At 51.5% G+C, this 10,936-nt stretch overlaps 1 protein-coding gene across 2 annotated transcripts; it reads left to right on the plus strand.

Moving 5' to 3' along the window:
- The first annotated feature begins 1,029 nt into the window (after positions 1 to 1,029).
- Positions 1,030 to 10,299, plus strand: HSPBP1 (HSPA (Hsp70) binding protein 1). Of its 2 annotated transcripts, none has more exons than XM_039857135.1 (8): positions 1,030 to 1,187; positions 1,606 to 1,812; positions 3,699 to 3,903; positions 4,815 to 5,039; positions 7,413 to 7,568; positions 7,691 to 7,787; positions 8,173 to 8,284; positions 9,975 to 10,299. In XM_039857135.1, the coding sequence occupies exons 2-8, from the start codon at positions 1,609 to 1,611 to the stop codon at positions 10,047 to 10,049; spliced, it is 1,074 nt and encodes a 357-aa protein (XP_039713069.1). In that variant the 5' UTR covers positions 1,030 to 1,187; positions 1,606 to 1,608; the 3' UTR covers positions 10,050 to 10,299. The 2 variants fall into 2 exon arrangements, with proteins under 2 accessions (XP_039713069.1, XP_039713070.1); XM_039857136.1 differs by lacking the exon at positions 1,030 to 1,187 and adding an exon at positions 1,383 to 1,413.
- Positions 10,300 to 10,936: the final 637 nt, after the last annotated feature.

A 10,936-nucleotide genomic window follows, 5' to 3' on the forward strand; every position in this document is an offset into this window, starting at 1 on the left:
AGTACCAATGGGCCCAGACCCCTATCTGATAGCTATCCTCCACAGTACTACAAACACCACACACTCACACACTCGCACATATAGCCTGTTTGTCTTTCCATCTCTGCCCAAAATATCACCTTGCACATCCAGGCCTAGCAGCTCAATACATCTGAGACTGTGGGCCCCACCTGAAGCTGACTACCTTTTTCTAGAGGGGGACAGCCTTTAATGGAAGACTAGAGCCAGGATATCCTTAAGCCCAGCCCAAAGCAAACACCTCTGCAGACCAAGCCTGCAGAGGCTCATCCCAGCCCTGAGCCCCAAATCTGGTGCATGGAGGCAGCAAACTTCCCAAACAACATCACCTGTGCATTTTGCTTCAAGAATCCCTTCCCTAAGCCTGGCAAGACTGAGGGAAGTTTCCACGAGGAAGAAGGGAGTGATAAGAGAGGTCTGCACAGAAACTGCAGGGTGGAGAACAGGAAGCCCCTGTTGATGAATGTGGAAACTGAGGCCAAGAGGAGGGGTGGGGTGGGTCAAAGGTTGCTCAGGCCATATATTAGGGGTGAAAACCCTGGGCTCGTGTAAAAGATGGGGTAGGGGCTCAGGTGGAGGGTAAAAGGTCTGGAGGTGAGGGACCCGCACAACCCACGACGACGGAGTGTGACCAAGAAGGGGTGTGGTGACATAAAGGGCGGGGCCATGTTAGGGGCGGGGTCTAACCGGGAGCGGCTGGCGCACCGGCACAGAGGCGGATTTAATAGGGAGAGGCCGAAAGCCCAGGGACAGAGCCTGAAGTGGCGGGGTGGGGCAGAGTTTATAGGGGGCAGGTAACATGGATGTGGGTGGGGCCCACCTGAGGTGGAGTCAGACCTGGGAGGAGCAGGGCGTACACCAGGAAGGGTGGAGCTTGCAAGGTGAATTAGGAGGCGGGGCTCATTGAGATGTAGGACCCGGAAAAGGGGCGGGGCCTAGACTGAGCAGCCGTCGGGGGCGGAGCCTACGTGATGGGCGTGACCGAGGGCCGTATACGGACAGGTGGGAAGGGCTTAAGTGCAAGGAAAGAGCCTCAGCCCAAGCTACGGCCCGAAATCGGAACTTCCGGGCGAGACCGTGCGTATTTCCGGTCAAGATGGCGGCGCCCACCAGAGGCAGGTGCGGGCGACTCTGTCTTTAGTATCGGCGGCGACTCGAGGTCTGGAGAGGTGAGGTTCGCCCCGTCTGACTCCTCTCTTAGGAGTGGAGGGAGGAGATTCGTTGGTTAGACGACCTAAGGCGGGCTAGTTGCCCTGGAGGCAGGGCAATGGGGTTGCTAAGAAACGGGGACGCATGCAGTGGAGATGGGGGGGTGCAAGGTTGCTACGGAGAGTGGGTGGGGCCTGTTGCTAGCGAGGAAGGCGGGGCTTGTGACTTTGGGCAAGGGTTCGGTTGGTATGAAGGAAGGAAAGGGGACCGTGGTTAGGGAGGGTATGGGCAAAGCGGTTCGGTGTCACGGGGGACCGCTGAGCTCCCCTAAAACGCCACCTTCCCAGCAGACCCCCCCAGGAGTCTATCCACCAGCACGCCAGAGCTACCTCAGCGGTGGCCACCCTTACCCCAACATATTCTTCTCTTCACAAACAGCTCATGGCGGACCAAGGTTCGGGGGGCAGTCGCCTCCCGCTGGCGCTGCCCCCAGCCTCCCAGGGTTGCTCATCAGGCGGCAGCGGCTCCTCGGCGGCGGGCACGGGCAATCACCCGCCCCCACGCAGCCTCCAAGGCCTGCTGCAGATGGCTATCACGGCGGGCTCTGAGGAGCCAGATCCCCCTCCAGAACCCATGAGTGAGGAGGTAAAAGGTGGGGGCTCAAGAAGCTAGGGTGAGGGTTGTGGGGACAGATATATCTTGCGAAGTGTGGCTTGGGGAGCTAGAAGCTGGAGTTTTTCTATCTGGGTGGGAGGGAGTTGGGGTGTGAAGGCACAGTAGGCTATATTTGTGCTAGACGGGGTTATTGTAGACTGAATGAAGGTCACATCTCAGAAGTATCTGGAGGGCCAGATCCCTGGGTCCCAGCACCGTGCTGGGAAGCAGAATGGCCTCGTGGTCAAAAGCAGGGGCTCTCTAGAGTCAGCATCATCCAGATGCGTGACCTTGGGTATATCAGTGTCTCTGAGCCTCAAGTTCTTCATTTGCAAATTGGTGATGATATTAAGAATAATAACTGTACTTCCTAGGGTAGATCTGAGGTTACAGTTGAGGTAGACCTCCACACAGCGCCAGGCACATAGGCAGCGCTCGTGAAGATGGCAGCATGTTCTCATTAGGAGCACAGGCTCTGTGGAAAGACTGCTTTGTTTAGACTTCAGGCTTTGCAGATGGCCGACTGTGTGATCTTGGGCAAGTCACGACCTTTTTGTGCCTCAATTTTCTCATCTGTGAAGTGGGGAAAATAATGCTTCCTTCATAGCATTGCTTTGGAGATTAATAGCAATATTTATTATATATGACATTTAGTTGGTAGTGGTGATGACCACAGGCATACCTAGTTTTATTGTGCTTCATGGATGTTGCATTATTTACAAATTGAAGACCCCCCTCACCCCCGATCAGCAAAAAGATCATGACTTGCTTTATTGTGAGACTCGCTTTATTGCGGTGGTCTAGAGCTGAACCTGCAGTACCTCCAAGGTCTGCCTGTATAAGAAACTTTATACTAATCCAGTTACATCCATGATATCTTTGAAACTTTAGGATAATGAGGTAGGAAACAGGCACAGAAATATTAGCATCTTGCCCACATCTATCCATGACTGTGACTACAGAGACCTCATACGAGCACTAAACATGGGGCCTGGCAAAAAAAAGAATTCTGGTGGCCAGTTCTCAGCTCTCACCTTATTTGACTGAATAGCAGCATTGATTACTGCCCTCTCTTTGATCTCTTTTTTCATTTGGCTTCTAGAATGACATAGTGTCCTGGTTTTCATCCTACTCACTGGCTGTTCTTCCCCATCTCCTCTGTTGGTTCTTCCTCATTCCCCAGTTTCTTAGTGATGGAGGTCCCTGGGCTCTTATCTGCGCTCACTTTCTGTGTGACCTCATGTGTTGAGGCTTTACTCTGATGACTCTCAAATGTATATCTCTAGGCCAGTGGTTCTCTACTGGGGGAGATTTTATCTGCCAGGGGACATTTGGCAATGTGTGAAGACATTCTTGGTTGTCACAAATAGGGGGGCCAGTGCTACTGGCATCTAATGGGTGAAGGCTGGGGAATGCTGCTGTGCACAGGACGGCACCCACCCCAGAACTATCAGCTCAAAGTGTTAGTAGAGCCAAGGCTGAGAAACCTAAGTCCAGGCTGGACCTCCTCCCTGAACCATAGGAAGCCTATTTAATACTTTACCGTGGATGTTTAATAGATCCCTCAAACTTAACATGTTCAAAAATGAGCTCTAATCTACTTCTGCCCCACATCTGCTTCTCCCACTGTCTTCCCCATCTCCTTCTAGTTGCTCAGGACAAAAACCTAGGAGTCATGCCCTCTCTGTCTTCCACCCCATAGTCCATCTCTCCGTAGATCTGGTGTCAGGAAAAGAAGCTTGGTAGATATCTGTTGATTGAAGAACAGTCAGCTCTCAGACGTTGGCAGTTATTATTAACGACTGTTATTCATGAATTATTGATAGAGGTTTGCCTCTTTCCCTCACCCTCCTGCTCTACCTCATCCCCCACCCCAGAGGCGCCAGTGGTTGCAGGAGGCCATGTCGGCCGCCTGCCGGGGCCAGAGGGAGGAGGTGGAGCAAATGAAGAACTGCCTCCGAGTGCTATCCCAGCCCATGCCTCCCTCGGCTGGGGAGGCTGAACTGGCCACTGACCAGCAGGAGCGCGAGGGGGCCCTAGAGCTGCTGGCCGACCTGTGTGAAAACATGGACAACGCTGCAGGTACACCCCGGCCTGCCCCTCAGCCACCAGGGTCTTTCCACTTCCGCCTCCTGGTCTCCCTTCTGTGTCTTGCCTCTTCAGCATGTCCTGAGGTGGCTCAGCCCTTGTCCTTTGTCTTGGCCTCCTCCCTGACTTCCTGGCCTCCAGGCTTCCTTCCTCCAAGCTGGCTCTGACTCCGGCCCCTCATGCCCTGTCCCTTGCTGCTTGGTCCCCTTGCCATCAAGAACAATGATGGTACTTTCTCTCACCCCACACACAGCTAGCTTGGTAGCAGGGTCAATCCACTACCTCCCTGATATACCCACAAACTGGCCATTTTGCCTTAGTCTGGTGGGATTTCACTATCACTCCCTAGAGTAACAGAGGAAGCAGTTCTGGGGAGGGTGGTCACAGAAGACCTCCCTGAGGGGCAGTATTTGATCAGAGACCTGAAGCAAGTGTATGTCTTGGGATTCGCTCTGGAAGAAGCATTCCAGGGTGAGGGAATGGCCAGTGCAAAGGTCGAGGCAGGAAACATGCCTGGCCTGCACAGGAGCAGCAGTAAGGCAGCACGGAGTGAGTGAGGGCAGTGATGCTGGGTGTGCAGGGCCTCGCAGGGTGAGGTGAGTGCCGCGGGGCTTATTCTAAATGCTGTGGAGCTGATAGGAAGGCTGAATGAGCGAGTGACAATATGCCACTTCCATCTGTAGGGGTGCGGATTTGTGTGTCTGTGTCCTGATCTCTTCTATAAGGACACCAATCAGATTGAATTGGAACCTGTCATATGACATCGTTTCACCTTAATTACCTATTAAAGGCCCCATCTCCAGATACAGCACATTCTGAAGTACTGGGGGTTTAATGTGTAACTTCTGGGGAGACACAGCTCAGCAGATAACACTTGGCCTCTCTCCTCTCCTCTCTGTGCACAGACTTCTGCCAGCTGTCAGGCATGCACCTGCTGGTGGGCCGGTACCTGGAGGCAGGGCCTGCGGGGCTGCGGTGGCGGGCAGCACAGCTTATCGGCACGTGCAGCCAGAACATGGCAGCCATCCAGGAGCAGGTGTTGGGCCTGGGTGCCCTGCGCAAGCTGCTGCGGCTGCTGGACCGAGACCCCTGTGATTCGGTGCGCGTTAAGGCCCTCTTCGCCATTTCCTGTGAGTGTCCCGGGGTCTGCCGGGAAGGGCCACGGTCCCCAAGGACAGGAGCTGGTAGTAGAGATGGGCCTGCAGGGATCTGCTTGGGGGCAGAGGGAGAGGGGCCTCATTTGTTCATCTCTTCCCTGTACCTGTCAGGATCCTGTGCTAGGGACAGGGTGGTGAGCTTGCCAACCCCCTGCCAGTCATGGCCATGTCCTAATGACACAGGAACATCATAAGGTTAAGTGCTTTGTGCCCATCAGGGTTCTCAGCCTCGGCCCTGTTGACGAGCATGATGCTGACTTCTGTGAGCGCTTGCCTGTGCCCGGCCCAGCATACTGTTAACTTGTTTTGTCCTCATGCCCACCCTCTGAGATAGGGATGATTGAATCCACGTTTTGGAGAGGCCAGGTCAGGGAGCCTAAGTGACAGCCCAGGGCCCCCTGTGAGAACACATGGAGCTGGGGTTCGAGCCAAGGCCACGCCAGCCATGTGCTCGGCCGTCTGTCTGCGTGCACCATGCTGAGGGCCCCCATTCGACTGTATCCTTTTCTTTTAAAAAACAGCTTTATTGAGATATAATTCACAGGCCATATCATTCATCCTTGTTGAGTATACAATATAATGCTTTTAGTATATCTACAAGGTTATGCATCTGCCACCACTGCCTAACTCCAGGACACTTTCATCACCCTCAGAAGAAACCTTGTACAATTAGCAGTCTCTCCCCATTCCCCTTCTTCCCAACCCCTGGCAACCACCAGTCTACTTATTGTCTCTGGATTTGCCCATTCTGGACACTTCTTGTAAATGGAATCATATACGTGGCCTTTGTGTCTGGCTTCTTTCACTTAGCCCCATGTTTTCATCCATGTTTATAGCATATATCAGTGCTTCATTCCTTTTTATGGCCCAAGTAATATTCCATTTATGGATAGACCACATTTTGTTTATCCTTTCACCAGTTAGACATCAGGGTTGTTTCTACCCTTTGGTTACTGTGATTAATACTGCTGTGAACATGTGTGGACAAGTTTTTTTGTGGACATTTGTTTTGATTTCTTTTGGGTAGTTAGTTATACCTAGAGGTGTGATTGCTAGGTCACATGACAGCTCTGTGTTTCTTTGAAGTTAGATGAAAACCCATTTCCTTTACTCACAATACTGCAACACTAATCATGGAGGCAGTTTCCACAACAATCAATTCTCTAGTCTCTGGACAGCCACTGGGTGTCTTGCTATTCCATTCTGACACTAACTACCCCAAGGGAGTCCACACCCCTCAGGTGAAGGGCTCAGTCCCATGAGACTTCAGATGGCAGTTGAAAGTCGGGGTCTCCCACACGTCTGAGTGACTGGCTATAAATTCCCACAACCCTTCTCCTCAGGTTTTATAATTTGCTAGAATGGCTCCCAGAACTCTGGAAAATATTGACTTAATGTTTAGTGGTTTATTATAAAGTATGTGATAAAGGACACAGATGAACAGCCAGATGAAGAGGTACATAGAGGAAGGTCTGGAAGAGTCCTGAGCACAGGAACTTCTGTCCCTGTGGAGTTGGGGCGCACCACCCTTCTCGTACATGGATGTGTTCACCAACCTGGAAGCTCTCTGATCTCCATACTCTGGGGATTTTATGTAGGGTTCCTCATGTAGGCATGATGGATCATTAACTCCATTTCCAGCCCCTCCCCTCTCTGGAGGATAGAGGGTGGGGCTGAAAAGTTCAAGCTTCTAATCAGGGTGTAGGCTTTCTGGTCATCAGCCCCCATCCAGGAACCACCCAGAGTGGCCTCATTAGGACAAAAGATGCTTCTATTACCCAGAAAATTCCAAGGGTGTTAGGAGCTTGGTGTCAGAAATCAGGGACAGAGACCTATATGTTATGTCACAATGGCCCCAGGAGAACAATAGAGAGGGTTTGGATAGGAGATTAGGTGAAGGAGGAATGAATTCTGGCAAGGGTGAGAGAAGGAGTTTTGGAGAAGGTGGCATTTGGAAAGTCACGTCCAAAATTGGGGAGACAGGTGGACAAACAGACAAGGGGTGACTTGGCCACAAAGGGCAGACAGAGGAACTTGGTGCCCCAGTGGTATCAAGAGCCAGAGCGGAGTGAGGGAGGGATGGGGCCAGTTTTCTTCTAATAGCTTGCATTAATTGTATCTCAATTAAAAAAACTTGAAAAAGGTAATGCTTGTGAAGTGCAGGCCCATAAAAATTGATGATGATGATGGTAATGATGGTGGTGATGATATTGATGGTGATGGTGATATGATGGTGATGATGGTGATGAAGATGATGATGAAGATGATGGTTATGATAGTGATGATGGTGATGGTGACGATGGTGACCATGACTTTTGAGGCCTATCCTTTCTCCTCTCCCCCTAGGCTTGGTCCGAGAGCAGGAGGCTGGGCTTCTGCAGTTCCTCCGCCTGGATGGCTTCTCTGTGTTGATGCGGGCCATGCAGCAGCATGTGCAAAAGCTCAAGGTCAAGTCGGCATTTCTGCTGCAGAACCTGCTGGTGGGCCACCCGGAACACAAAGGTGGGGTGGCTGGGGCAGGGGACCTGGGGTGGTCCCTGTGGGAGGTTGGGTAGCAGGGCGAGGGGGGAGTGCACAGAGGAGGGGTGGGGACTGCCCTTCTGACCCTAAGGCCCTTCCCTCAGGGACCCTGTGCTCCATGGGGATGGTCCAGCAGCTGGTGGCCCTCATCCGGACAGAACACAGCCCCTTCCATGAGCACGTGCTTGGAGCCCTGTGCAGGTGTGCTGGGTCCCTGAGGGAGTGTGGCCTGGCATGGGCACCCCCACCTCCCAGGATGGCAATAATGGGCTCTGGCCTACCAGCCCGCGGAGGCGGAAGCAGCTTTCTTAAACCTCTTCCATCCCTTGCAACACAGTACAAGCAGATTAATATCTAAAGAGATAACAGGGTGGAGCAGCCGAGCAAGCGGGGAGCAGCTCCCATATGTGGAGTTGGCTTCAGGCCACTATGTTTTGTACAGATGCCTGGGGTGGGGTGGGGGCAGAATGAGGTCCATGGTACAGATGGGGGAACTGAGGCCCAATGTGGGGAACTGTCTTGCCCAGGCTCCTGTGGGAGTGCTCTACAGAGGGAGGTCCCAAGGACTGCTTTCTTGTTCCCACAGCCTGGTGACAGACTTCCCCCAGGGTGTGCGGGAGTGTCGGGAGCCGGAGCTGGGCCTGGAGGAGCTGCTCCGCCACCGCTGTCAGCTGCTGCAGCAGCATGAGGAGTACCAGGTGGGGCTAGCTGAGGGGATCCGTGCTGGAGTTAGCAGCGGGGAGCCCTGTTCCTGCCCTTGGGGCCTCTGCGGCCTGTTCTCCATGTTTTCTTTATGTTCCATTCATGTGTTTCTCTTGTCACCCATTTAGCAAACATTACTGCTACCTCCCATGTACCCTGTGCTGTGTTAGTACCGGGGACAGAAGGGAGAACAAGAAGCTGAGTTTCTTAAAGGGTTAATGACGTCTTTTAATTATTAACATAATTAAATATTTATTAGATAGATAAATAACAAGTAAATGATAAATAGGAACCAATTAAATATTTAATTAATAGATAAGTAACAAATACATGATAAATAACTCATTAGATATTATATAAGTGGTAAAATTTCCTAGTCAAATAGATAAGTAACAAATTAGTGATAACTCATTAGATATTTATATAGATATTAAGAAAGAAGTTATAAATCACAGATATTTAAATAGATGACAAACAACAAATAAGTGATAAAAGAACAACCTGACTTTAGCCACCCAGTACCTCTCCCAGTTCGTGTAGCCTTCCTGAGATAATCTGCACAAACAAACAACTGTGCGTGCACGTGCTTTTCCTCTTCTTTCCATTCTGTGCCAAATCAGCCTATCCTAACCTCTGTCCTGCTCCTCGCTTCACTCCTTTTCACAACATCTCTGGGAGTGTGTTAGGTTCAGGCTCTTTCTTCTTTCCTTGTACAGCTGCATGGTAGGGTCACCTCTCTCATGCCCCTCTTGAGGGACATGGATGTTGTTCCCACTCCCTCTCTACTGCCAACTCTGCTAAAAGAATAACAGTTTACTTATGTTACTTTATATGTGTTAGTATGTCTACAGAACAAATTTCTAGAAAGAGAAAGACCCGGTTATGGTGAGTTAAAGGTGAGGTTACAGAGTTGTAGGCCATTTTGTTACCTATTGCCAAGTTGTGCTTTGTAGAGGTTGAACTGGTCCACACGCCAGTCATGAGGGTGTCCAGCCTCCGACATCCTGGCTAGAACAGTGTGGCTCAAACCATTTGACCTTCTTTCAAGCCGATTGGCGAATCCAGTTTACACTTGCATTTATTCCATGGGTGAAGTTGGGCATCTTTTTCCTTTCTTGTGAACAACTCATTCGTCTTCTTTGCCCATTTAACCACTGGGTGGTGGTTTCTGCAGCTGATTTTTGAAAGCTCTTTAATGATTAACTGTGTTAGCCTTTGTGATGAGTTGCAGTTTTTTCCCCATCAACTTTTCTTTCATTTTTGTTTTGAGCATCTTTTTGCCATGCAGATCCCTTTTATGTTTATGTAGTCCAACTGGTCAGTGCTTTTATTCTTGGTTTCTGGGGTTTGTATCCATGGAAGGGGTTTTAAGTAGGGATAAGTAGGGGTCAGTTGTAGCTGGGAGTTAGAAAGAGCCCAAGGGGGCGGATGTGAGGACAGATCAGTGGGGTGTGACCAGAGGCTGGGAGACTCTGGAGTCTTGTAAAGTAGTCCAGACATGGGTGAGAATAGAAACAATGAGTCATGGATTTAAGCAGAGATCAGAGAATCCTGGGAAGGTTCTGGGGCAGGCAGGTATTGGGGAGGGAAGAGGAGCTGTCCCTGGGTGCAGGGTGTGCTGCTGTAGGCAGCAACTGGCCTCTGCATTCAGGGTTCCAGCTCTTGTTCCCCACCCCCCAAATCTAGGAGGAGCTGGAGTTCTGTGAAAAGCTGCTACAGACCTGCTTCTCCAGCCCAACGGATGACAGCATGGATCGGTGAAATCTGCTTGCTTCTGGCCCCTCTGTGGGAACTCCAGGCCTCCTGCCTCCCTCCCACCCATAAGGCCCTCTCCCAAGGGAGAGCAGGGCCTTGTTGGTGCTGGGCCAGGGCGTGCCAGCCTGTTTCTGCTCAGCCTCTAGGAGTGGAGCTGAGAAAGGCACCAGCTCCTGGACCCCACCTCACGTTCTCACTCCATTCCCCCTTCTGTGTCCACACTGTCTTCAATAAAGGCGTTTCTCCTCCTCCTTCACTGCCGCCTTTGTCACCTTCTCTGTAGATTGCCGGGGGGGGGGGTGGGCTCAGTCTTATGGAACATGGGGAACCACTGGAGGGCAGCAGTATGAACCTGGTAATAAGTGCTCTCAAATCTAGAGCTATTGTCTCCTTTCACCTTCCTGGTCTCTCAAGAAGTCTGGTGGACATTCATTTTGGCCACCCATCGTCCGTTTCTGCTCCATTTGTAGAATCTCCCCCCCCCCCCCCCCCGTTAGATGTCCTCACCCACCTCCCCCAGACAGGAGCCATGTACTTTTCCAGCATTCTGTGTGGGAGCGGGGACACCATGTGACTTCAGCCCTACCAATCAGAGCCCGCTGCACTGCCTGCTGGGGAGCTAGTGTCTGAAAGGCAGAATGTAGGTGCCTTGAGGTCTGGTGGGGCTCTCTGCTCCGGTGTTGTAGGTCGGTCTGGGTGCATGGGACAGGCCTGTGGTTGGGCGCGGGGTTCATTCCGAACTGCAAAGCACCGAGCCTTCTCACTGGTCTTCTCAGAGATTTGGGGGGAGGGGGAGAGAGACTGCCTCACCTCCTTTAATGAGTTGCTTTTCAGTTTAGCTAAAGTAGGTTTCGTCATTTGCATCCAAGAGCCCTGACCATTGTCGTTTTCCA

Source organism: Pteropus medius, unplaced genomic scaffold (assembly GCF_902729225.1).
Source record: "Pteropus medius unplaced genomic scaffold, Ma_sr-lr_union100, whole genome shotgun sequence".
In the NCBI taxonomy this organism is placed as follows: domain Eukaryota; kingdom Metazoa; phylum Chordata; class Mammalia; order Chiroptera; family Pteropodidae; genus Pteropus; species Pteropus medius.

Coding starts and splice junctions, on each gene's coding strand:
- HSPBP1 (XM_039857135.1), top strand. CDS start 1,609: ATGGCGGACCAAGGTTCGGGGGGCAGTCGCCTCCCGCTGGCGCTGCCC. Junction 1,813..3,698: donor CAGAACCCATGAGTGAGGAG/GTAAAAGGTGGG, acceptor CCCCCACCCCAG/AGGCGCCAGTGGTTGCAGGA. Junction 7,788..8,172: donor GTGCTTGGAGCCCTGTGCAG/GTGTGCTGGGTC, acceptor TTGTTCCCACAG/CCTGGTGACAGACTTCCCCC.